At 39.0% G+C, this 27,921-nt stretch overlaps 1 protein-coding gene and 1 long non-coding RNA gene across 7 annotated transcripts in view; one reads left to right on the top strand and one right to left on the bottom strand.

Moving 5' to 3' along the window:
• The first annotated feature begins 1,094 nt into the window (after window positions 1-1,094).
• Window positions 1,095-27,921, top strand: part of LOC136842503 (uncharacterized) — a 44,576-nt gene continuing 17,749 nt past the window's right edge. Inside the window, exons 1-2 of one of the 2 annotated variants that reach the window (XR_010854239.1) lie at window positions 1,095-1,389; window positions 5,115-5,232. This is a non-coding gene — a long non-coding RNA (uncharacterized lncRNA). The remainder of the gene's footprint in view (window positions 1,390-5,114; window positions 5,233-27,921) is intronic. The other variant, XR_010854238.1, reaches the window with a different exon arrangement.
• The window catches only part of LOC136842501 (guanine nucleotide exchange factor DBS-like), an 838,144-nt gene continuing 830,849 nt past the window's right edge, over window positions 20,627-27,921 (bottom strand). For all 5 annotated transcript variants that reach the window (XM_067109882.1, XM_067109883.1, XM_067109884.1 and 2 more), the window contains one exon: window positions 20,627-24,852. In XM_067109882.1, coding sequence (XP_066965983.1) covers window positions 24,801-24,852 — 52 coding nt within the window. In that variant the 3' untranslated portion in view covers window positions 20,627-24,800. The remainder of the gene's footprint in view (window positions 24,853-27,921) is intronic.

The raw sequence follows: 27,921 nt of genomic DNA, 5'->3' as shown, positions 1-27,921 counted from the left end.
GTTTTATGTCAGTTAGTTATAGCTGAATAAAAGATACTCAGGTATGATTAGTTTTTTTTTTCTTTTTGAAGTCAAAAGACAAAATCTCAGTAGTAAGCCAGTACCAGCTTGTAATATTTTCGGAATACTTTTTGTTTTACCCTGTATGCAAAAAGGGTGCGTTCGATTTGAACGGTTGGAGAATATTCCTTGGCCTGCATAAGCTTACCAAATGACTGAATTATGCAGTTTTTAGTCACCGGTTACACAAGAACCACAGAAAAAATTTAATTCGTTATTTTACACGCAGTATTATCTAATTCCTTTAGCTAAACCTTGCCTCTCATGTAAAAAAAAAAAAAAAAAGAGTAAGTATACACCTATCCCTCTCTTCATCCAATTATATATATCCATCTATTTGTCATTTATCCATATATCTAACTATACATTATATATATATATATATATATATATATATATATATATATATATATATATATATATATATATATAATCTTTGTTCTGCTTAAATTAATCTACCTGAAGATATGAACGTATATATATATATATATATATATATATATATATATATATATATATATATATATATATATATATATATATATTAAGATAAGCAACGCTGATCAGTATTTGGTTGTATGACCACAAGTGAGTAGGTATTTGTTCAGAGGCTGTTGTTGAGTGATGGGATACCACCACTGTAAACCAGATTTTGTTAGCCCTGAGCTCTCGTGAACATTGTAACATATATATATATATATATATATATATATATATATATATATATATATATATATATATATATATATATATATATATATATATCCTAAAGTGTGAGTTGCCATACTTAAAGTGTGTTAATTCATGATTCGTTTGGTGTGTCTGTACATATCTGTGTACAGATTACATAAAATATGTTGATACAATATGCAAAATGCGTGCTTCAGTGACGCAGTACTGTACGTAAACAAATTAATATAGGCTACCTAGTATGTATGTTGATAAATACACTTATTGTACATATTCGTTTATAAATTTTAATTTTCACGTACATGGGTTTGTGTCACAAACGAATGGACAATGTAGACGTCAACAGACTTTCAAGAGAACTTTGGTGCAGTGGAAATGTTGTCAGCAAAATATCTGTATCACACGTAAAAATGTTATTTCATAGCTGGTAAAATATTATTTTAATAATTTATTACGGCATATTTTTCTTTTAATAATGACATAGTATAGAATATTTTTGTATGATTAAATGTGTTATGAATATTACCAAAGGAAAAGCACTGAAGAACTCGCTAACCTCAACTTCTTAGGAATCATAAGGAATGGCGACGTCGCTAGAGCACGATGTCCAGAAGGGATTGGTTCGCGATATACTGCCAGGTATTTTCACGTTTTAGTAAAGATTACTCATCGATTTGTATTTTATGAGTTAAAGAGATACAAATTACCAGTTTTATGAATGTTATGTGCTGGAAAAGTAGCCAAAAAGACTAGGCTTACGGTAGGTTTTTCTTGTACAGTAGGTCTAGGCCAGTAACATTACTAGGACAGCGATTCTAGAATTATACGCCATTGGATGTGTCCAGTCAGTCATGAATAGATCAGTAGTACTGGATTAACAGTAGAATAAATCCTTTAGATTTAATTGTAGCCTGCTTGGAATGATCCTACTTAAGGCATTTAGCTTAGACTTCGCTAGCCTGCATCGTACTTCATAGAATGAGCGGCTAGCCTAGTATAATATTTTATACTGTGGGATACCAGAATAATAAACAAAAACAAAAAAAAGAGGGGTCATGACTTACTGAGTAGGGGTTCATTGGCGGGCCTAGCTTCGCCCCCTCCCTCTCCCATCCCCAGCCAATTAAGGGCACGTTGGCGGGGTCAGGTTTGGTAACAGTAGATCTAGTTAGGTCATATTCCCTCATAAATGTTTATTGCTGTCGAGGGGTAGCCTAGGACAGACCTTGTCACCCCTCTGTCTATATTGGCTCAAAAATGGTTTTGTGTGCCGATAGCCTAGGCCAGAATATTAAAAGAAAAATGTTGGTACATTTTTACTCTAGTACCTGCCACAGTCACACGAACACCATGCTTAGAAAGAGCCCAACAAGTGTTAATGTTAAAACATAAAATCATGGTAAATATCTCGGTTTTAGTGAATCTGTTATAGATTTAGTATGCGTGTCATATTTTTTAAGTATATTAAGGAGACTCGTAAGTAGAGCATACAAATACCAGTATCAAGCAATAGTATTTAAGTAAAGTAATACTGAAATGCCATGACTAACCTAACCCATGTCGTGAAAAGTATTAAATCGTTAAGCTTATAGATGGTAAATTTGGGTTGTATTATACTGTACTTCTTTTCCATATATATATTTATTTTAATGGCAGAAATATTTGAACATTTTTATTGACATTAACTTTGTGTCATCAGTAAAATTGAGCTCCTTATTTGCACATACGAGTAGGCATTATGGCAAAGATTCGCTACCCAAATGTGTGTAGGCTTATTGCAAGGCAAAAAATGAGATGTCAGAAGCAGAATAGGCAGTGATAATTACAGGGAGATATCCAAATGTAACTTAGAGAGTGGCATCCTGCTTTGTGTGGTGGTTGGGTGATAGGAGCCTACTAGTGGGTGTTCTTCTGAGTACTGCCTCATCTGAGGTGCTTTTGTTCTTGGACTCATTGAAAGGAGGACGGGGTGCACACCTAAATGGCTTATTCATCTTTGGTGTGTAGAACCAGGAGGACTCTTGCTTGCAAGTTAATATCCTCGAGTTGAGGGTGGTCCTACCCTCACTGCAAGCCATTTGAGAGGAGTTAGGCTAATATGAGACTATTCCTGATGAGCAAAAATATAACCTTGGTTTCATGTATCAGTGATTAGAGAGGAACCTGCTTTTTGTTTTTGTGTGTGCTGGTGAGACAGATGTGCAAATGGGTTGGGAAGGACTTGTGGTAGGTACAGAGTGGTCCTGCACCCAAACAGAATCAAGAGGTGGTTCAGCATCTGGGTTATTCCAGTGGTAGAGCTTTTTGACACAGTTAAATAGAAAGCTTCCAGCTTTCTCTTTGCTGGTATCAAACCTCAGGTTGCTGATGGAGGACACCTTCCAGCACCCATGGGATAACCTTGACAAATATACCTTCCCACTGTTCTGCATTATTGAGAGAGATATCAACTAATTGCTGGTCGCGCCTGGGCTCACAATAACCCTTTCTGCTCCAAACTCCCGCAAGCTGAAGGATACCAGACTCGTTGTCATTACTGGTGGAGACGCAGAGAGAATCTTTCCTATGGCCCACACTGCTACTACAGGCACACTTTCCCCCGTTGTTAGCAGTTTATGCAGACACTTCTTAGATGGAGGTTATCCATTTTCTCCTGAGAGAGAGAGGCTCTTCTCAGAGTTGCAGGGATGTCCAGTTCAGTCAGAAAGTCTGCAGTAGGTGTTTACTAGGTATGGTGGTCCATCTTTGACTAGTGCTTTGCAAGGGGGTGTATCTCCAGTCAGAGCCACTGTTCAGCAGATAGCAGAGATCTTTGTCTGCCTTCATCATGGCAAAACCCTGTCTAGCTTTATACTTAAAGGAAGTGGATCTCTAGGCTTTGGTAAAGATTTCCATGCTCCTAAGGAGTTTTGAGCACTCTTGCCTTTCAGAGTGTGACATTGCATTAGTCCTGTGAAGCCCCTCTTTGCCACGATTCCTGCTCCTTAGGAGAGTGTCAGACAGAGAAATTTCATTGTAGACTCTATTTTTATTGTCATTAGCATTTGTGAAGAGAGTAGTTCTCCATACAGTGTAAGACACTCAAAGGTTTAGGACTCTTATTGTTTTCTTTTGTGCTGGACTTCGTGGTGAAAACACAAAAGATGGGGAATCTTAGATATTTAAAAGCCTCATAGCTGTCTGTATTTTGGTATGCTTTCCATATTTCCTGTTTATTGCCTACGTACTACAAAGTGAGGTTTGTTGTTACAAATTCATTCATTCCCTGTTGAATGGCTTTGGTTGAGGGATGCTTGATGCTACATGGCATGCCCTTGTTAATGGCGTGATCAGATGCAGAAGCTAAAATTTTTTATTAGTTGTAAGCTGGTGGAATGGAATTGATCATACAAGGATTGAATGAGCCTGTGAAGCCGGAAAATGTCAGGGTCTTGCTAGCTTAATGGATACCTCTCGACCAGTTTGGTAATTTTAGCGGTAACAGTGTTGTATAGTGATCAGCGATGGTTCTGGTATGACTGTGAATGCCCATATGAAAGGCTCATTGGTTAAAGAATGTATAGGAAGATTACTGTAATTGAATGAGGTGCAACAGTGGTCTTCAATGTCAGAAGACATATTGGGTAATACTGTATATATATGGAGGTCAACAGTGAATGGAAGGAAAAGTTTTGTGTACATTGTACAACAAAGTATTGTGATGCAAGACCTTGCTGCACATTTCCAGTACTAAATACTGCAGTCATTTTTGAGGAGAGTATGAAAGCAGTCATGACTGACTTGGAAAAATCTCGCGATGTTTCTTTTCATTGATGAGATTCACACCATCATAGGTGCAGGTGTTGCTACAGGCTCGCTTGACGCTCTAACATTTTCAAACTGGCTATGTCAAGGGGCGAATTGCAATGCATCGGAGCTTCTACCTTGGATGAGTATCCCTCAGAAATACAAATAATGCTGTTTGTAAGACAGGTCATCATGTTTTGACAACTGAAAAAGAGGAGTGGTAGACTTTTGGACTAGAAAGGACATTAGCTTTGATGCAACAGTCAGTGTTGTTGCAGTTTCTTACACAGCTAACTAAAAGATATAGACTTGAAGAATTTTTGGAGCCAAGCGCTTCATAACAGTATTTGCATACTGTAACTGTATACAGTTACAGTAGGCTATCCCATTTTGATCTTGGAAATTACAATAAGATGTTTCACTTTTTAGAATTACTTTATAGTTTCTCTATGGCAAATTTGCTTTTACTATAGCAAAACAACATTCTAAGTGATGTACTATTAATCAGGTTAAAGCTAAAAAAATACCATCTTGAGTTCTTTCACTGAACAAGTGTTGCTATGTTTCTTTCATTGCAGATAGATGTGATCTTGGAGCACAGTTTGAAGCCCTACAGGACTTCTTTCAAGGGGCCTTCTTAGACTTCTCCTTCCTCATTCTGCAGGAGGAGGGAGGAGCTGAAGAGGAGGAAGACAGGTCAGTGAGTATGAGGAAGATGAGCATTGAAAACACTTCTTCCTTTTCCTGTCTGGACTGTTACGCAATTATGGCACAGACATGATGATTTATGAACCAGAACTGAAAAGGACCTTGATAGGTAATTGAATTATTGCCATCTGTAAAATTTGCCTCTGTTTCATTTGAAAAAAGTACTAAACTTAAGTCATTAGTAATTTATGTAAGCCATTCATTTATGAAACCTTATAAATAATTTATAAATAATTTTCTTTTTATTTCCATAGATTGGCAAAGGTGTAAAGAGATTCTTGTTCGGAATTCCATATTTACCAATTTGTGTTTTAATAGCCAAGAGAACATGGCCACATTCAGTGACATTTTTGTTCAAGATTTGCATTTTTATAGTTAGCGTGGTGTACCCAAATTACTGCAACTTAGATTGTTTTTATATATGCAGCTTACCCAGTAATTACATTAGCTAGACTTTCTCTTGCCTCGGCAGCTTAAATTTAAAAATTCGTGGGTTAGCGCTTCAGTTTAGTGCAGGTGACTGGTCTTGCCCACTAATGAGAGTATCAGGAACTACTGTACTCGGCAAACATTCGCCATTATGTTTCTGCTGACGCTCGAGTCAACACAGAGCGTTTTTTGTCAGCTTTGTTCCTAAATTTGGTGGTCAGAGACCGGATTTTGGTGATGTTTTATCGCCGATTTCAGGAGCCTTCCAACTTACAGCATTCAGGACAGTTTTTTATTTTGTTTAATTTGTCATATTTCACAACAGTAGCGAGCGTACCTTAACTGATGACTTTGCCTTTACCGGTGAATGTAAACATTGTGTTCGTTGCCAAACCACTAACATGATTTTGTTTCTTATCTGCAAGTCTCAGTCTTGATTAGAATATGAGACTTGTATGTATGATGATACTGTGTTTACTTCGTCTTGGTCTTTAAAAGTTATTTTCCTTTTCTGAATAGCTTATAATGTGTTTGCTTCCAAACCGAATTTCCTTTGTAAAGAAACTTACAGTTTTGTGTTCGCTGCCTCTTTTTTAGTGTAAAATATTAATGTTGCGTTATCTACCCAACCAATATTTTTGTTTTTGAAAGGCATAACTGTAAATCTCAAAAGTGTGACAGGAATTGAGACGTAGATATGATGGTACTGTATTCTGTTTACTTCATCTTGGTCCATAAAGGTTAACTTTCTTTTTCTGAGTAGTGTAATAAACATAACCTTGTATTCGCTCCGGACTGATTTTTTTAGAAGGAAATGAACCAGCGAGTCTCAAATAATGTTTGATGAGTATTGAGATATGTATGGTAAAGGAATTGAGATATCTGTGTAATGGTACTTCATAAATTTGTTCTTAAAAAATTAATTGAAATATTTTTACACTTTCCTTTGCAGAGTACTGAAAAGTGTAAGGGCAGGAGTACAGTGGGAGAGAATTATGCTCGATCTACTGGCTCGGTGGCCGCCAACCGCAGAACACTCGGTGCCTGCTCGAGCTACTGGCTCGATGGCCGCCAACTGTGGAACGCTAGGCGCCTGCTGAAGCCACTGGCTTGATGGCCGCCAACTGCAGAACGCTCGGTGCCAGCTTTTGCCTGCTTTGGGTGCTCGGGGCTCACTCTCTGGTGCCTCGGCGTTCACTCTCGGGCGCTTGGGCGCCATCTAAGTCGTCTCTCTCCCACTGCTAACCTTCCTGCCCATTTTATCCATTTGCTCCCACGTATGGCTCCCTTACTTCCTTCTTGTGCCATTGCCAGTCTTGTTTTAGGTTAACAGATGTTAACCTTGTGATAGTGAAGTATTGTGCATTGGAGGAGGTGTCTACTCGTCCCTCGATTCTCCTAGACAAAGGTCCCTGTCATACTCCCATACACCGGGAGGAGACATACTGGAAGTCCAAGGGAGGTCGGGGGGTTACACACGGGTATTTGCCCCCCTCAGTTGAGCCTGTTGCCGGTCCTAGGTACCAACAGACAGCCTGGAAAGGCGTCATTCTGGAGGTATAGTGGAGGGGGCGGCTGCTCGTCCCGCTGATTCTCCTAGGCGCAAGTCACTGCCATACTTCATTCTACCTGGGAGGAGGCATACTGGTAGCCCAAGGGAGGTCAGTGGGGTCTGCCCATGGGCAGTCGTCTCCTCAGTCCAACCTGTTACATCACAGGTTGCGACTAGAGACAGCCACTGGAAAGGCATCTTGGAAGTGCATCAGCTGATTCTCCTAGGCGCAGGTCACTGCCATACTCCCCTCTACCTGGGAGGAGGCATACCGGTAGCCCAAGGGAGGTCAGTGGGGTCTGCCCACGGGCAGTTGTCTCCCCAGTCCAACCTGTTGCTTCCCAGGTTGCAACTAGGCACAGCCACTGGAAAGGCATCTCGGAAGTGCACCAGCTTTCGTCAAGTTCTGAAGAGGCGTTGCCTTGTAGGAACCGTCTTCATCGTTTCACGGAGGATTCTTGCCCACTCAGAGATGCTTCTCGGGTAAGGATCAGTCCCCACATCTCCCTTACAAGAGAATGAGGGAGCCCTCCTTCAGTCGTCAACTTTCGTGCAGCAAGTGGGACACTCCACAGCATTTTTTCTCCTCTCTTCACTGCCAGGAGCGAGGTTCTAGCTCTACACCTCTCGGGCAAGCAGCTCCAGGTTTCGCTTAAGCGCCGTTTCCTCGGAACATCCTGTTTTGGTGGGATGTCATGTTGAGCGCCTTGAAGCAGACAAGCGTCCTGTAGCAGCCAGGCGCCCTGTTGCAGCCAAGCACCCTAATGCAGCCCAGCACCCTGATGCAGACGAGCGCCCTGATGCAGCAGAGCACCCTGATGCAGCCCAGCACCCTGATGCAGCCCAGCGCCCTGATGCGGCCAAGTGCCCTGACACAGTCAGGCGCCCTGAGAGAATCGGACGCTCTCTTTCGTTGGAGCGCCCTGAAGCTGCTGAACTTACGATAGCGCTCGAACCTCATCAAGTTTCCAAGTGCCCTGCAGCTTTGGATAAGCCTTCTTCTGCTTTGGACCCAGCACTCGAACCTTTGCAACAAAAAACTGGATAATATCCTTCATCTTTTACAGAAACCTGCAGCGCAGACTGCCCCTGGATCAGATGAGATGATATCTCCGATTTCTTCTGTTGAGGAAGAAGAGGAGCAGGATACGTCTTCTGTGCAGTATGCGGCACTCCTTAAGTGCCTTCTTCAGCAGTTCCTGGATTTTTTCACTCCGTCCTCTCCTTCTTCTCCAGGCTCATCTTACATGATGAGCTATCAGCCTGTGGATTTGACTAGTCTTCCTAAGATGGTTCTTTCTAAATCTTCGAAGAAAGCTCTTCGCCAAGTAGAGGAATGGCCTTCTGACAAGAGGGATCAAGGAAGGGCCTGTTTTAATGTTCTCCCCACTCAACTCTCATGTAGGCAGTACTTGTCGTATGCAACGGGAGAAGCTCCTTCCTGGGGAGTGCCCGTCTCCTCCCAGGGGACTTTTCTGCGGTCATTGACTCGAGATGGAGATCAGCTCCCGCATCGGCGAAAAAGTTCTTTTCAGCTCAGGAGATGGATCACTTGTTGACGAGTATTTTTAAGGCCTTTGAGGGTTGAGTTTTCTTGACTGGTGTATGGGAGCAGTTGCCAAGAAGCTTCAAGAATCTCCTTCGTGTGTGCTGAAGCCGCAGACCTGGAGAATTTTCTCTCTTGCGCAGATAGCACCGTCAGAGGTGGGTCGCATGAAATAGCTGCCCTGCATGCCATGGACGTCCTGAAGAAGCGCAAACTGTGGGTCTCGTTTACAGGAAAGGGTGTTTTGACCCCACAGAAATCGGCCCTCCTGTTTTCCCCTCTGGATAAACAACATTTGTTTCCTCAAGATCTTCCTCTCGCAAGTGAGGATTTAGTCCTTCATGCTCCTGTGGGGGGCCAGGCTTCGTCTCTTTTGGGAGAGATGGAGCAAAAGAGGAGCGGATCAGTGGGTAGTCAAAGTTTTAAAGGAGGGATACTCTATCCCCTTCAAGGAGAATCTGCCATTGACTGACACTCCTGTCATATTGACAGCTTACTCCATAGACTAGGAGAAGTATTCAGCCTTGTCGAAGGAAGTGTCCTCTCTTCTGAACAAAAAGGCAATAGAATTAGTGAAAAATGCAGATATCCCTGGAAGTGCAGGACTCTTATTTCCATATTCTGGCTCACCCGGATTTGAGGAAATGCCTACGTTTCGTTTTTGAGGACCAAATCTTTCAAATTTGAGCTCTTTGTTTTGGTCTCTCGACAGCCCTACAAGTCTTCTCTCGAGTGTTGGCTCCTTTGGCGGGTTGGCTACATTTAGCGGGAGTTAGGATCTTGCTATATCTGGATGATTGGCTAATTCGATCACCCACGAAGAATCAATGCATGAAGGACTCACAAAAAACTCTTCTCTTGACCCAGGAATTAGGCCTAACAGTGAACTTCGAGAAGTCACTAATGACTCCCACTCAGAAGATTCTTTATTTGGGAGTTCTGATAGACTCTCTGAGTTTCCGGGCTTCTCCGTCACTCAGAAGAGTGGAAGACTGTCTGAGGAAGGTAGACCTCTTCTTATCGCTTCGTTCTTGCTCCGCCACCCAGTGGATGAGTCTCTTGGGGACGTTGACTTCTCTGGAGCAATTCGTAAGACTAGGGAGACTTCACATAAGACCTCTCCAGTTTTATTTAAGAGCTTGCTGGGATGGGAAAGTTCATCAGGACAGCCATGTCTTCCCAATAACCTCAGAAATAAAGGAGAATCTGCGGTGGTGGAGGTCCGCAGAAAGACTTTCGGAAGGGAAGTCTCCCCTGTTTTTTGGATGGGCGATTCAATACCTGTGCACAAGGTTTTGGCTGGTCTTCGAATGACCTTTGATTCTCCCATTTTGCCCCATCACTGCTTGGGACCACGCCTCAATATAGTATGTACAAACATACATCACACAGTGATGTCCAGATTTTTTAAATGGATAAAGCTTCTAGAAGTTTCTTTTGCTGATTTTACAATCATGCACGCATGTGCTTTAACCAAGGGCGTTTTGAGGGAATGGACACTGCTGAATTTGAAAAACAAACCTAAGCATTTGCTACATGACATGTTTGGTCACCCGATCACATGCCTTCGAAAAATGCTGTCATCGGGCTTACTTAATCAGCATCCCTTCTCACTCGTGGGTGGTCGCTATGCTAGTTTGTCCATCGTTTCATATATAAAACTTCATTTTATTATAAAAATGTCATTTTTATTTATGTAATTATTAATATTTTGCTTTTAACACTTAGTAGAATACCTCCCAATTAGTATTTTAGGTTTTTTACATAGAATTTTTTATTGCTTGGATCATTTAAACAATGAACTCAGGTTAGTTCAAGCTCTTGATTCTTCATTGGCATGCTAGCACCTAGATTTGTCCAAGTTCTTATCTTTTAACACCTCTGCCACTCTTCAGGAAGCAGGTGCAATGCCATGCAACCCTTTAGTAGGCAAGCTTTGAGAAGTTTACTTAGAATTCAGATTTGTCTTTGAATAAAAGCAACAAGTGATTCAGCATCATTTCATCAGGGACCCTAACCATTTGAAGCACTACTGTTTATTGTCATTGTTGCCATACCAGTGTACAAATTATTGGTTCACAATCATGTTTTGAAAATTTGTGGTGGTGGATGATTACTGAATTTGAACTGTAAACAAAGGTGATAGCAATTTTACACCAAATGAGACTGTTCAGGAGGGTTATCTCCCTCCCTTACCTTTAGTTCTGTATTATTTTTTATCAGTATTTTTTGTGACTGTTGATTGCTTTGTAATTGAAAAGCTTGTCCTTGTCCAGTTTTGTCTCTACTCGGCCTTATTATGATGAAGAATTTTCTTTATGGTATTGTGGTCTCTCATTTTGTTGGCAGCTGGCCTTTGTTCTAAGTGGATAGGGTGGTTGGTACTCACATTTGCATGTTAATTGTTATGCTTTTGCATCTTTGTATATGTATTTATTGTCTGTCCATTATACTGTGTATACTGTATATACTGCAATATATTTTAGTTACTTTTATAACTCAGCTTTTTTTCATTTTACTGACAATTTTAGTAAATTATTGATTTTGTGTAAAACATTATTTAGATATATATTAGAGGACACGTCATATTTGTCTCATTTTACTGTACAGTACACTGAAACCCACATTGTTTGCTCATCTTGTCATCTAAAAGTATGGAGAGGCTTTGGGAAAGAACGTACTAACTACACTTTTTCCCAGTACAGAAACCAGGAAAGTCAAGTGCATAAATGTCTTGGAGGAACAGCTCAGAAGTCCATGCCACCTCTCCTTTCAGTCTGTGAGAGCAGTAATAGATGGGTTGTTCCTGCAGGAACATAAACCATTGTCTTACATGGTAGCATTCCTCAGCACAAGCTGGAATTGGTCGTTGAATGAGTAGGGGACCACCCCCTCGCTTGCTGTAATCAAGATCTTATACTTTGGTTGGTTTAAGATGTCTTAATGGCATTACTGACCAAAAAGTTGAGACTTCTTTCATTCTGTCATCTTTTTTAGTTTTCTGGAAAGAAAACTATTGTGCTGGCTTTGTCTGTCTGTCTGCACTTTCTTCCGTCTGCACTTTTTCTGTCCGCCCTCAGATCTTAAAAACTACTGACGCTAGAGGGCTGCAAATTGGTATGTTCATCATTCACTCTCAGTCATCAAATTTACCAGATTGCAGCCCTCTAGCCTCAGTAGTTTTTATTTTAAAGTTGAAGTTAGCCATACTCGTGCGTCTGGCAACAGTATAGGTCAGGCCACCACTGGGCTGTGGTTAAAGTTTCATGGGCCATGGCTCATACAGCATTACTGTATACTAAGACCATCGAAAGATAGATGTATTTTCGGTGGCCTTGATTATACAAATTACAGAAAACTCTATTACGCTGAAAAAACTTCTTCGCATTTTTTACTTGTTTATTGTATGAATAGTGTTTCTGCTTTTTATTCAAGAAGTTTATTGTGGACCTCCTTGTTAGCTTTGGCCTCTAGAGTAGGATGTGACTCTGAGCTTGACTCGGGCACCAAAGAGCCCTTAGAAAAGGCCTCGCATTGAGATCACCCTCAAGATTTGTTCTTCTAGCCTTAGCCTTGTAGTGTGTTGACGAATTCCATAGCATTTTGTATCTTATCTGGCTCTTGAAGAGCTAGGGATTCCTCTTGTTCTTGTTCATAAGTTTGTAGCAAACTCAGAACACCATCAGTAGAACAAGAGACTCATGAATTGCTTGGTCACTCCCACCAAGTATTTGTTAGCAAGGAGCCAGACGAGATGCTTTTGTGTCCAGTGCAAGCCGTACAACGTTTTAACTGTTAGGACCCAGCTTCTTAGGCCAGGTTATCAGGGTCTCTTTATTAGTGGCAGTAGCAAGAATGTGATGTCCAGATAACCTTTCCTAGCTGGTATCATCAAGTGAATTAAGTGGACATACAACCCTATGTGGAGGACACTTGTCCAGTCCAGGCAAAAGCTTATGAAGCCGGTGGCTTTGGCTTGTCTCTGGTTGTTGAGAGAACTTTTGTACTATATTCACAGGTGATAGGGGCAGGTTTCTGATGGCACCAGAATACTTGTACTTTACTTTACCCTGGGAATGTCACCCAAAGTCCTTGGACCCTTCTACTTAGTACCTGTGTGACTGCTCAACAAGTTGTGTAGTCTCCAAGCCCCACTTGGACAGAAAACCATTTTGCCTAAGGTACTTGGATGGCATAAAACTGGAGGTTAAATAGTTGAGTTACTAGTGTTTTTCTCTTCTTCCTTTCTGTGCCAGGCAGCAGCCAAGCTTAGTACATGCGGGACAGGCCATTATATAGGTGGTTTTCACAATCAGGCATATCTTGGACCTTTGGTTCATAAAGAGTCACTCCCTCCCCTCTCCATTTTAGTGGAGGTTGGATGGTGATAGTGGAGAAGGGGTTTGGTAAACCTATTATCTGAACCCATTAATTTTTGACTGACGCAGATACTAGCTGCCTAGAGACCCGTGCTATCCTATCTTGAGGATGGCATTTGGTACTTGGAATTCTTCCTAGAGTGAGATTTCAGATTTATCTTTCTCAGGCTTGGGACCGGGAGACAAACTAAAATTGACTAAAATCTCAATCTTCAAGAGCCAGAGAATGTCAGCTCACAATTACAGTATGTCGCCTAAGACCACCTTACAATCTCCATCCTCCTCCTCACTCACTATGATATGTTCACCACAACCACTGACTTTTATTATGTCAAACAATCTTTTATGACTTGTATATAAGTCAACTTGCTGGTGGGGATTCCCATCACTTCTACAGCTATACAGTTTTGCCATCTTGTAAAGTTTATGATCTTTTTTGCGACCACCAAATCTCCTGTAATGCTGATGTAACTTTTACACCTTTCTGACTTTGTTGACATTTCACTGTCATTATATACAGTTTTCAATCTTTCAAATGATCAATATTCTACCCACGTTGACAGTTCCATGAGCGGAATCCTCCTATGTTTTTGCAGTTCTCTGGGACAAATTCCCTGCTATGGATGGAACACTCAAATTACAGGCAAGATATGCTTCCAATTACTAGTTGCAAATCACTGAACACTAAAAAAATGCTTTTACCATGCATTAACTATTTTTAAAATACTAGGTGTGATCATAAAGTATCAGGACTGGTGGTATAAAAAGAAAACTACAACACACACCGTTTTAGCATTTAATTTCTGTCGAAGTAGTCCCCTTTGGAAATCCCACACTTTATCCAGCCGTTTCCATTGACGGAAGCATTCCTGGAAGTCGTTTTGTGGGATAATCAGAAGCTGCCTTATAGCATTCACTTGGGTCTCCTCGACATCTTGAAATGTTCTTCCTTTCAAGTGGGATTTGGTTTTTGGAAAGAGGAAAAAGTCACAGGGGGTGACATCTGAGGAATACGGTGGCTGTTGGACCTGGGGGATGTTGTGCTTGGCCAAAAACTGCTGCACAAGCTACGCTGAATGGGCAGGTGTGTTGTCATGGTGCAATTACCACTCACCAGATGCATGCAATTCTGGCCTTTTCTGACGAATAGCATCCCACAAATGCTGCAACACGTCACAATAGTATTCCTTGTTTACTGTCTGACCAGGTTGGGCATACTCATGATGAACAGTTTCCTTGTGGTCGAAGAACATGTTCAACAGTCTCTTCATATTGCTTCGACTCATTTGTGCTTTCTTCGGTCTCAGAGAGGTTGGGTTCTAACAATACTTTTATCATTCTCATTTACTTTTTTAACTTAACTAGAAGATGGGATACATAAAGAGATGGAGGAAAAGAGTAGCTAGAAGATGGGATAGATAAAGAGATGGAGGAAAAGAGTTTAGTCTATTGTAATTTGATCTCTCATAACAGGAACTCTCATGATACATGTGATACATGATAAAATAATTTTTTAAGGGTGAAAATTTGAGGGCCGCACGATCCGTGAGGTCGCACGTTACAAGAGTATGTACAATACTAGGTCTCTCAGCTCATTATGATTCACACCACAGTTAGGTGAAAATACATTTTTCAAAATTTGTAGGACTTATTTCCTACATTCACTTTTCTTTAATTTTCTCTGTTGATTTGGTATATATGTGCAGTACAGTCACACAGGAAAGGTGCAAAAGAGGGTATAGTGAGGGCAGAAGTGCAAATGGCTGATTGGTCACTGTACAGGCTTTCAGTTCGCTGTTTTGTCCAAATATTCTTAATGGTAACTTTTGGGTAAACTTTATTTTTGCTATATTGGTGATGTTCCCTTATTTTTTCTCACTTGGGATGCTCTGTCCAGTATATCCAAATCTTGTAAATTCACATATTTTTTTTAAGGAATAAGGTACTGTACTCTTGCTGACAGGTTTGTAACCATCTTCATATTTAGCTAAAACAACAGTACCATCGATATTGTTCATTATGTCAGGTTATGAGGGTGACACCTGTTATCGGTTTTCAGAACAGACAGGTACAGTAGTTCTGAATGTTGTATTTAGGCAATTTCTACCAGCCACTTACTCTCTTTTGATTGTTTAAATGACTTTTCATATGAAGGACATCTTATTAGAAGTTCTCTGTTTTAGCATTGATAGTTTTCTGCCAGTTCTGAGTACAAAAAGCCTTGATTAATTTTTATTTCCAAAGAGAAACGTGAAATGGGTCAGTGTGTGTTTTTTCCTTAAGTTGTATAAAGTTAGCGTACTCTTAAAGGAGAAGTCCACGTCATCTCTTACTGCTGCAATGGTGTCCCCTAGGCATTTGAATCTTTAGGTTTACTTATAGAATGGTTAAAGTTAAAAAGAAAAAAGTTATGCCTGGAAAAATTAACAAGATACCATAAACCCTTCATGTGGTTCATTCTTCACCCAAGGAAACCAGTAAGAGCAGACTCCCAAATGTCTACTCTCTCCCCTGCCCTACCTACCACAAATGGATGGCAACAACATAATTAAGGTGGCCAAGTATAAGCCAGACCCTCTTATTACCACTATCCCCACTCTAATAATTTTGGTGGGCAAACCAGACAGTGCCAAAGTGTTTTCCCCAGAATCGGCCCACCCTGGAATCCTTGGGCCAGTTTCAGGGGATAGTCCCTCCACTTAGATTTCGACATCAGTCATGCTGATAAAGCTAAGTTCAATAATGATCTAAGTTCAGCTGCTGCTGTTAGCTTTGGATATGAACCCCAGTCCCAACTATGATACCTTTTCCTATACAGTATATCAGAGTACCTGTAGTATATTTTGGTGGGAGTTGAAATATACTTGCTTATTAGTGTGAAAGAATATTAAAAGACATTTAGATTCAGAGCCAGGATAAAACATTCCTGTGGTTCTTGAGCCCTCTTCCCTGTTACGTGACTCCACCACAGATAATAGATATTTTTTTTTGAAGTTTAAGTTTTGTAAAGAGGGTTATATTTCCTATATGGATTGTTTTGTGCATTGGCTGTCTTTGCCAAGGTCCAGGAAACATGTTAAGTTTTTTTAGGTATGGCTTGCCACTCAAAGTTTTTTTTAGGTATGGCTTGCCACTCATCTTCTCTTGAGTCCTCACTCCAGCTTGCAAGGACTCTTGCAAACATGAGTGTCCCCCCCCTCTTATTTCACTTTTGAGATGTACTGTACAGTATTGGTTTCCATGTTAGTGGGAGAGTTCCCAGAGTGGAGGAAAATAGTTGAGCCAGTCAGCTGGTGTTTTTGTGGCTCTGTCTACCTTGTTGGCACTGGAGCCTCTCATTGATAATTAAGTACTCTCCTCTTGGATGGACTATCATGCCTGTTTAATCTCACCGGCTCTGCCTGTAGAACTGCATAATGACCTATCATCACCTGTCCTATCTACCTGGTGGGCTGCTACCACCCACAACCTTTCCTTACTTGCTTTGCTTGCAGACAACTGTACCCATACAATTTTCTCTGGCTAATGTATTTTCTTCACTTGCTTTGTCTTCAGACCAGGGTATTTGCTTGCAGGCTTCTAGCAAGGAAACCCACTTCCCTACTTCCAACCATGGTACTTGCCCATCTGCTCCTGGCTGGGGTACTCCAACACCTTTTGGTGCTTCTGTATTGCCCATTGACCACAGCCTTCTCTCTGGCACCTATGCACTCAATTAATTTTCAGTCTGCCTGTTTGCATTTTGCCTTGCCAGTCACCCTTTCACATGATTTAATGGAATAGAAAGATGAAGTGTTCATGCTGCATATCTAAAAGGTCTAAGAGTAGGTGTAGTTACCCCTTGGCAAGTTGCTGGTGCAGTGATTGAGTTTTCTTGCCTTGTCGAAGGTGCCTTAAGTCTACCTGGTACACTGATGGACCCTCATTCAACTGTAATGTTCTGTTAGTTCTTCTAGTTGCCAGCATTCGTCTTCCCTACTGCCATAACTGTAAAAGAAGAGCCATTCTCTGTCTCTCTGAGAAATTATGACAGATTGGCATGCTTCACCAGAGGCATCATCATCATCAGAGGCCACACCTCCATGCGTCAGGTATACCAGCAGATGTCAGGATCATGATTGTGGCTGACTGCACCATTATTTTTCCAGTGGAAGCCATGACTGTGACTACTCTCATAATCAGGCCTCCAAACGACTACTGACTACCTGGTCTCGTGGTTATGATTAATCCCCCAGTACTGGTGCTGCTCTTGCTACTGCAACTGAACCTGCTTCTGACAGTTTCTGCAACAGTATCTGTGCCTGTGGTCATGATATGTCTTTAAAGGACTGCCCAGTCAGCTATGACAGTTTCTCTAGTGTTGACTGTGAGCCTCTCAAGACTGCTTAGTTAGCTTTTTTTTTTTTTAACACAGTTCTAGTACTTATGATCATTCCTGCTGCAGTTCTAGTGCTTGTGATCATTCCTGCTACAGCTACCACTCCTACTGCAGTGACCACTAATGGACCATTAACTAAGCTATGGTCCATACCTGAGAACTGATATCTTCAAGGTCCAGTCTCCCATGCTCATTTACTTCTCTTTAAAGCTGGTACCAGTATTCTTCTAAGATGTTTTTGTCAAGCCATGTTATGGATTCTACAACAATGGTGGGGTAGCACCTGGATTTTCTTCATTGGCAGCAACTAAAGGATGTAACATAGTTCAGATGTAAAGGTAGCTGTCGACAGGACTGTAACTGCTACTGGTTATGTTTCTGATCCATTGCCCCACAATGCTATCTGGAGGAAGACCATGGTGACTGACTCTATGGCTCCTGACTTAGCGGAGTCAGGGGTGCACCTCATTGCAGAGGGACTGGTCAATCTGCAGACTGACTAAGTCCCTCTGCAAGGCAGTAATCACCATATTCTCCAGTGAATAAACTTCCTTTAGCATGTCAGAGGTAGAGAGAGGAGCTTATTACATATGCTAGATATCAGGGAACCTTCTGATTCACCATTTACCTGCTACAAAACACAGTGAGCAGTCTTTGACCTAATGGCACTCTTGCTTCAGGAGGACACTTGAGGGTGAGCTCAGCTGAAGAGATTGGGTTCGGATGTGGTGCCAAGGTCGCCTCCCAAAAGTTTTTGTACTCATGAAAGAGCTACATCACCTCAGGAAAGTGACACTCCAATTCTAGCTGCTGGGGCTCCGATGGTGAAGGACCTGTCGATCTTATCAGATTTCCTAAGGAACAGGAAGGATCCTCTCCCAAAAGAGGGGATGACAAGTTCATTGGAACTTAGCAGGCAGTTGGTACTGAAGGCACATTTTATCTGACCGCATGCTGAGGAACCTTGTTCCATGCTGAAGTCATCCTACCTGCAGGGACAGACAAAGCCAAACTAGTAAAGGCTAAAGTGAGTGAGCATGTGCACTATTGTGGAGGTGCATATCATGAGGTGAGACAAGTGCAGGGTCTCACCTGGAAAGAACCTGGGCTTTGCACATAACTCATCACTAGAGGAGGGTGCTGGAAACCCATAATTCTGTGTGTATCCTCCTCAGATTGACCAAGAGGAGAATGCACAGAATTAGCTGGGAGGGAGATGGGCGAATCTAGAAGGAAGGAACCAAAAAGGTTCAGTGGGGTTGAAGGGGGTGTTTTCTCCTCAACACTAGTGAATGATTTTTGGCCTCATACTTCTTGCTAAATCTCTTCCATTGTGAAGGGAACCATCTCAAAAATTCATCACAGCTCAATTCAGGGATGCAAGTACCCTTGCAAGAAGAAAATAAGTTAGGACTAGCAAAAAAGAGGACATAAAGCAATAACACAACTGCATTCATCCAGCACATCTTGAGTGATCTGTTTTGTGTGTGTTCATCACAAAATCACACGACATATAAAAAAAAAAAAGGCCAAAAGCTTCAACAGTAAGGGAGGACCACTGCATGATATCCTTCCTTGATAGTAGCCAAAGATAAAGCACTTAATGACAGTAGGGGACTGGTGGGTTCTCAACTCTTCCACCTACCACCAGTTAACTACCTTGTTACCAAGTTTCAGCGACAAATTTTATTTTGCTCTGAGGAATACTTCTACATTAACCCTTAAGGGACGGATTGAGCCTCAGTGTGAAGTAAAACTGGTTTGGGGAGGTGGACGGATTGAGCCTTGGTGTGAAACAGAATTACGCACCACTGTTATGGTAATAATGACTAGAAACAGAGGTGCCATTACGCACCACTGTTATGGTAATAATGATTAGAAACAGAGGTGCCAATACTTCCATATGCTATAAATTCACTAATGGCAATTTTTATACAGACGTGAGAGTTAGGCCAGTATCAGTAATGCTTGTGACTTCAAGGGGGAAAAGTACTGCATCTCTCTCTCTCATGAGTCTTTTTGTAAATTTGCTTGTAAATATACAAAGGGGTTGATGTTGTTTTTTCTTTTTGTCTTTTACGATAGTATGTTGGTTGTAAATGTAATTTTACAAAGAAAATTGCAAAGAAATATTAGAAAAAGCATGTAAAAGTAAAAAAAAAGTTACTGAATCTTCCTTCTCGTAAATTTACATGAATATTTTTCAACAAAAATTTGTTACTGCTTTTGTTTCTTATCTGTTTTGATACTGTGTGAGCAGTAATAATAATTTTACGAAACACAAATTTATTTATTAGAAAAAACATATATAAGTTGGTAAAATTTACGATTGTCTTGTAAATGAGGCCCCACAAGGAGTTGTAAATAGTCATTTTCAACTTCTTGTAGGAGGTAGGGAAAATTTGTTAGAATTTTTTTTATTTATACAGTGTAAATGTACGTGTCATTCGCTTTCCATTGATGTGATTTTTTTTTTTATTTTGCTGAGCTCAAAGTTTCCCCAGTCTGGGGTGCTGCACATTGATAAATTATGCCGTCCCTTAAGGGTTAAAGATGATGGTTTGTTTTCCCATAGTTTTTGTACAAACCTTAGGTAATATCAAGTGCTCAGGTTTTATCTCCGCTGATCTTGCTGTTGCATGCTCATACTATAAGAAATATGTGATTGGTGGATGGATAGCTATGGGTCAAGGTAGTGCTAGAGTAGTGTGGGTACTCTTCTTCTTTGATGAACAAAAGTTGCAGAGCATGAGGATCATCAAGGACCTGGATATGGGCATTTATATGAATATAGTAATCAGCTTGTATGAATTATTAGTTTTATGTGAAATGAAATTGGTTTTTAAATTAGAAATTTGATTCCTAAAATGGAACCTTTAATTATAATCATTAATAATAGGTACTGGGGAGTAGTCAGAGGAGTTAACTTGGTGGATTTGCAGGTTAGGCCTTTTATGGGCCTTGGAAACCAACCCAAATGTAAATAGGGATGTACAGTATGAGTCTTCTGATTGAGTTTGAGTTTGGTTTTGGTTGGTATTGTTGGGCACGGATAAAGTTATAAACTGTTAAAGATTATAGGAAGAAAGTAAAGCCACTTTAATGTTTAAACCTTTTTAATATATCTGGTGTTTCGAAAGATGGATATTTTGAGTCGATAGTGAATTACATTTAACAAGAACATAAGAACTAGTAGGGATGAATGCTAGAATGTAGTTCCATTCTAGATGAAAATGAATGAAATGTCAATGAATTATTAGTGATGATAAATATCAAATGGAGACTGAACAATGAAAACTTGAATAAATGGGGAAATAATGCAATTACAAAAGGCTTTATGAATACAGTATCTCTCCTTACTGACTTAGCGCATAACCATTCCATCTTTAGTGGTAATCTTAGGAGAGTTTTATAATAGGTTGCAATTGTTTATATATATATATTTATATATTTATATATTTACAGGATTTACAATTGTGGTAAACACATATATTGTACAGTAAACTGGGATACCATGCTGATATTACTGAAGGTAAATTTTTGAATGCCTAACTTCATTGGTCCAGTAAAACTTGCAAGCTGTTGAGCACTTTTCCTCATTTAAGTTTACTGCACATATTGGAATGTGTATCTTTACACCTAAGAAGGTGAGTAATGATTACAGCAAAACTGCAATTTTATTTTGGTTCATATTTTTAGGGAAGTTAAGGTTTTTTCTTCTTCATACTTGGGAAACTTATTCTATTTTATATAGAGCATTTCAGTTTAAACAGAAGTGACTTACTTTACTGTACAAATGAAATTAATCCTTGGATTTAACAAAAGCCCTATATAGATGACATCTGCAATGTACACTTTACAAGAAGACACACATCAGTTGCTAGTACAGTACATGCAGAGCTAAAAGCACCATTCAAAACATTTTCTACAATGTACGAATGTACAAAAGAATTGATAAGTCACTTTGGAGATTGTAGAGCCAGGCCTGCAGTCTGTGCACCTCTCCTTTCAACTATATAAATTTCCAGTTTCCTGTCTTATCATGGGTTAAATCACTCATTTTGAAAAAAATCTTTCTGCCGCTAAAAGACACCAAGTCATCAGCAGCTGAGTACTGTACTAAGTTTCTTCCACACCTATATCACAAAACTATACACTTGCATACAGAATAATCTCATTTCAGATTTTGTACTGCCAACACAGTGTAGGACCCTTGAAATGCATCTACAAATTAGTAATGTATCCCTCTGGACAAAATAAACTTGTGTTCAATGACACTTCAAATATTTCATTGCATATTTCTTGGAAATTACGCAAATTCTAGAATATTTTGTTATACAAAAGTTCCCTCATATTTCCGGTTAGTTTGCACTTTTCCTGAATAATAAGAAAAAAAATAGTACTGTATAATTCATATCCACTTAGCAGCAACTCACAATTCACAGTGGCAGGAAACACTTTTGACATTTAGTAAAACTTACAAAAAAAACTAAAGTAAACTTAACAGTAGTACAATAAAAATTCGGGTAGTCAAATCTTTGGAAAATTATAACAATTAATTAATACTGGAAAATTATAACACTTAATTAATTAATACCCTAGCTTTACCTGAGCAATTATCCTGGCATTTTTGAGCACAATTAGGTTTACATAACATTTTATAATTTATTAATAAAACTTCAAATTTGTAATTTTTTTTTTTTTTACATATTCACAGCTGATAAATATATCTTCGTATTTGCACACCAAATTTAGTTTTGATACATTTTTTCCATCCCATTGCACACTGTACATATGCAAGAGCAGAGGAGAATACATCAAATCTTGTTCTTGCAATTGTAAGAGTATGCAGTTTCATGTGAAAATATGGGATTTAATGGAATTTATGAACAACTTTTAAATTAAAATGTAAAATTTAAATTACAAAAACAAGATCTGAAGTGTCTTTTGTATCTCATAAAATAACATTCCTGGTTGGTAATGGACATGTCCAGATTACCTGTTTATCCAATTCAGCATTGCTCTGAGGTTTATTTTAACCCAGTTACATTACTGTGAATTTTCACTGGATTATACTGAAAGCTATCATTACTTTTAATCATTCCTTGTGATAGCAATAATTTTAAAAAAGTTTCCAGCCTCATTTCATCATTATTCTTGCTCTTGTTTGGAAAATACAAGTACAGTATAAGCAGCAAAATATATATACACAACTTTAGAACTTGTTAAGGCAAACTATAGTACTGAATTTTCTTAAAATTTTTGTCAAATCACATCACTAACTAATTTAATTTATCAATCATACAGGAAGTAGCCTTATGTAAGTGTAACAGACTGACAATGATTAAAATTTTTTTGACTTGACTGTTAATGAAACTTGACTGTTAATGAAAATCATTTCTATACCATAGTTTCCAGCACTGAGAAGTTCATTGTCAACGTGATGCATATGTGTTTTGCAGCTATTTTGCGAGGTCTGTTAAACCAAAATTAATGTATTTCTCTAATCACATTCAAGAATAGAAACATTTTTCACAAATATTCTGAGGCTGCTTGTGTAAATGGTTACAATTTATCAGATCTGATGAATAAAAAAGTTTTTCAGTAGTATAAGAATAATAAATAAAAATGTACCATGTTATATTACAAATAACTACATTACTGAATTTAAATGAAAGTTGCTACCTTGTAAATGCTGATACAGTATTCTTAGCATTGCATTTTTGTACTCCATTTCATTGGTAAACTAATCCTTCTAATGGCAATTTCAAAAACCTTCTAAGCCTAAATTTCCATTATAAACTTGAAAAATTCATGGTAAAAAAGAGTGAGATGTATACATGGCACGTTCAATTTAGTGAAATGTGCAAGGTGATTATCCCAATTCATAATGGGCCCTTTAGCTAAGTACAGTATACGCAACAGAATTTCTTTTCTTAGTTTCTTTGCCTAGCAATTGCCTGCACAAAATAAAGCTCAGTACTCCCAGAGACACACAAACACTCAAATATCACTTTATTCATATAAACAGGAAGAAATTTATCAGTTTTGTTCACTCCAACAAGAACAGTAGTTCACTTTAATACAGCCATTTCTCTGTGTGCAGAGCTGCTTCAAAGTCTGAAGTACTCTGCTTATTTTACCATACCTACCACCCCTAGAAGGCAATATTGGGGTTAGTACTGTATTAACTATCTCTAGTTCTACAACTACCTGTGTACTGAGGCACATGATCACAAGTGGGCAGAGCAGTGTTAAACCACTGCCTTTAGGTAGGGGTGTATAAGGAAAGTTTTAGATTTGACAGGATTAATGGGATGATAGTTGTGTTTGGAAAAAGGGAAAGTCCTATATCTTGGTGATTCCACACACAGCAGTACTTTATGGATAGGAGAGATGAAGGCAAGATATATTTAAATAGGTATGAGTAACATTTACAAAGTGGCAGTTTCACACAGTGATGTTAGTACGGAGGACTAAAGTTATAAACTGACAACTTGGAACACGGTAATGAGAAAGAAAATTATTTGAACAAAGCATTGTAAAACATCAATTTCTTTCAAATGAATTTCAAAAAATGGATGGAAAAACATTAAAAAAATCATGACACACAAACTAAAATTTTTCTGTTAGTCACCTGCATTAATGACTTTCATGCTTTAAGAGTTTTCTCTAAAATATATTTAAAGATGTGAGTCACAAAGCTCATTTCAGGATGCATATGACATTAACATTGCCAGGTTAATAGCTTCTTTCTATTACTGAGAGTATACATCTTTAATGTAATAGGGAATACATATCCTCATACAAGATTATAAAATGAACCTTTATCTGTATTATGTTTAGGGGTATACAGTACATATTAAAAATACAGGAGAAGAGCAAGATGGAAGATTTTATCACTAATATACTGTATATAAAGACATTTGTTAAATATGACAATGTATAAGAATGGAAGTCCCATGAATTGTTATTCTTCTCTTTTATAACAAACCTTAACCTTTTTTTTACATGTAGGTATAGGTCTTCAATACGTGCACCAGCCTACAGCATACACCACTTAATCATGTTTTCATTCATGCTGTGGTGTAGGCACTCAACGGTTACATGTAGTGAACTAAAACAAAAGCACAACAACTGTACCTGGATACAAGATCTCGTTACCTGAACCTTGAAAAATCTCATATTTGCTCAAAGGAACAATGCGCAAGTTTTGTATATCCATACCACTAAACAGATTTTAACATCACTGATTTACCAATAACTTTAGACCTACAGTATATTTACTTCTTCAGATTTTGCTGACAAGGATGCCACAGATGACCTGAAAAATAACAATCTCACATTAGTAAAGTATGATTCAAATTATCCTACTGTTGACACCATGTATAACTTTTCCTTCCTAAACATGACTAGAACACTTTTGTATTGCAAAATAGACATTTATACATACATGATGTGGCCAACAATGATATTTGCATAATTACAAGTGTATCTCATGATACAACTGATTTGCCTGGTGCTAACAAAGTTCATTTTCTGAGCATGCACCATTTTTGACAAAAGTCAAGATACTTACATCTTTCTATTTTTCTACCACTTCCATATAAATTGGGGAAACTGGCCTTCATCATGGATAGCATTTTACATATAATAATTAGGATTTTTAATAATTATATACTTGGAATTGGTTACTATTCTGAAGTCTTTGGGGTAAGTTATTTCATAATTCCAATATTGTGTACATTAATGATATTTTATGTTAATATTATCAAACGAAATATCATTTACATTTTCTGTACTAAGGACTCTTTTTTTTGCCATTTTGGCATTTTTAACTCGAAGTTTTAATACCAGTTTCTCACTTAATTCTGAGGTAGTCAGTTGTCAAGCACACTCTTTTTGACCTCATTTACTAGTCAAAGACTTGGTTTCTTAACCTTCCGAGAATTAACATTTCTAATTGTACCTGTAATGTACTTTAGCCACCTTTAATAATGGATAAAACAATTTTTCTAAGAAGAGATAAGAAGAGCAAGAAAAACTTAAGGTTTGACTCTGTGGGTAGGTAGAAGAGCAAGAAAAATTTAAGGTTTGACTGTGGGTTGGTTGGGCATAGTCTGAATGTCAACACCAGCCCCCCCGAATTCCTTTCATGCTGTATTGCTCTTACAGGACAACTTAGGATGAGGGCCCTTGCTGGCATAAGCTAGTTTAATCTAAACCAATCAACCAGTCAAGGCAACAAACTGCTACATCCACAATACAAGTAAATCTCATTATAAAAGCTGTGCCCTTAGAGTGAAATCCCTCAAAACCTAATGGGGTATGTTTTAGGGGATATGGTGCCTTTGGATAAATGAGACCCAGTGTCTAACTGAATATGTGTATCAAGCATTCAGCTCATATCAGTGATATAAGGTATCCTCTCACTACTAAATCACAAGCAGTGAAGTTTAGGTTAGTGGGAACCAAACATCTGGTGTGGTGATCTGCCAAAAGAGTAAATTACATAATCAGAATGTATTACTAGTAATAAGATAATGCCTTAATTTATTGTATGCGAATTATCTGAATTTTCAGTTCACCACAAAGAGTAGCAGTAGTACTAAGTAGTTTAACCCTGGTTGTTGACTGATTTGTCCATATGCCATACTTGCTGTATGTTGCCAGTGTAATGTGTATAATGTGTGAGTGTCTGTATATGGGATATGCCTTCTTTTCCATGATGTGGTATTCAGTCACAAAAGGTCTGGTAGACATCCAGCCAGAATTCTACCAGTCACTACTGACCAGGTTTTTCCTGCACCTTTTCGACATTTGTAATAAAGAGTCAGTCAAAAAACAACTCCAATTTTATGTTTTTCATATTTGTGCCCAGTGAATAATGTACATGCATTGTTTTCCCACCATTTTAATACTTGATAGGATGGATATACAGTACTGTATTTTCTTGGTCATGGTAACAGATCAAATGTCAAAAACTGTTTTCATACCTGTCTTTCATGGTTTTCATGTTCAAGTACATCTAAAGACGGTGAATTTTATAATACTGAGTTTCACAAATTTCATATAACTGGCCCAAAGGGTTTGTTACAAAAGCCAAAAAGCCCTTTCTCACTATAAAAAACTGAAAATAAAAATTTTTTACAATTTCTCTAAGAGAATAGCTCCCTACATTTTAAAATGCTGTGTCTTTGCAAACTTAAGGGTTCTTACATTATTAGTACCTCCAGCTGGCATAGTAATTTCCTTACTCATTGAGAAACAGTTTTAGCAGTAATAGGTGTTTTAGGAATCTCCTGACCATGATGCTCCAAAGCTTGATGAGTCACACTTTTTTTTAGAATTTGGTAATATCCTCCAAAGAAATTATTTTTACATACTGTATATATGCCATTATGAATCTCTCTATGTATGGTGATTAAATGTTATATTAGTACTTCTTGATTCCAACAGATTCTGTCACTGTTCTAGGAGTTAGGATATGAATGAGGAACTGAGAGACACCTCCGGTTTAGCGGAACTGTATCACGGTAACGGTTTCAGTTGTGGTCACGGTCCCCCTCAAGAGAAAGACGTGAGATATCTCAGTCTCGTCCTGTTCTTATCATTCAGCGAGGACTTCATACAGTAGAAAAAGGAGGCATCAGTTTTCCCGACTCCCCCACTGAGATGTACGAATCGAGACCTGGTCACCATTACATCAGGGCGATCAGGAATGGACCGGACCACCGAGATGTTTTAGTCTAGATTCGGAATTGGAATTTGGTCAATTGGCACATGAATTTCCTGACGTGGTGAAGTTTGCCGATCTTATCTGTATGACCAATTGAATTTCCTGACGTGGTGAAGTTTGCCGATCTTATCTGTATGATACAGAAAATGTTAAAATACCCGGAGCCTGAGAGAGAGGAAACCAAAGATTTTGCCAACTCCTCTCTAATGGAGCAGATAACCGATAACACTCTGGAAATCAAGCGTTCCATCCACCTCCCTTTAACTGAGATGGTCAAGTTGGCAATTAAGAAGTGGACATTCAAATAGCAGGAGAAGAAAGTTCCCTGGCTGCCTCCAGGTGTCAAAAACTACTAACGCATCCTTTACCTAAACAGGCAAAATATTACATTCCAGAGAAACTAGCCTCTCTTCCCAAAATAGTTAATAGAATACTATCCTGGTCGTCTGGTAACAACTCTTTAGACTTGTTATGTCAAATAGGATCCAAATTCACCAGTGCCGAGATGGTGAATTTTGAATTATCATTAGGAAGGTCTTTGAGAGCTGCCTCTTGGCTTGACAACTATCAAGGGGCATTATTAAAACCGACTGAAAAACCAGTTTCTAATGATTCATGGTTGGTGATAAAATACTTCTTCCCTCCATCAGGTAA

This window comes from Macrobrachium rosenbergii, chromosome 10 (genome assembly GCF_040412425.1).
Source record: "Macrobrachium rosenbergii isolate ZJJX-2024 chromosome 10, ASM4041242v1, whole genome shotgun sequence".
NCBI classification, from domain to species: domain Eukaryota; kingdom Metazoa; phylum Arthropoda; class Malacostraca; order Decapoda; family Palaemonidae; genus Macrobrachium; species Macrobrachium rosenbergii.
The sequence above is the reverse complement of the archived record's forward strand: the minus strand, read 5'-3'. Positions and strand labels throughout refer to the sequence as shown.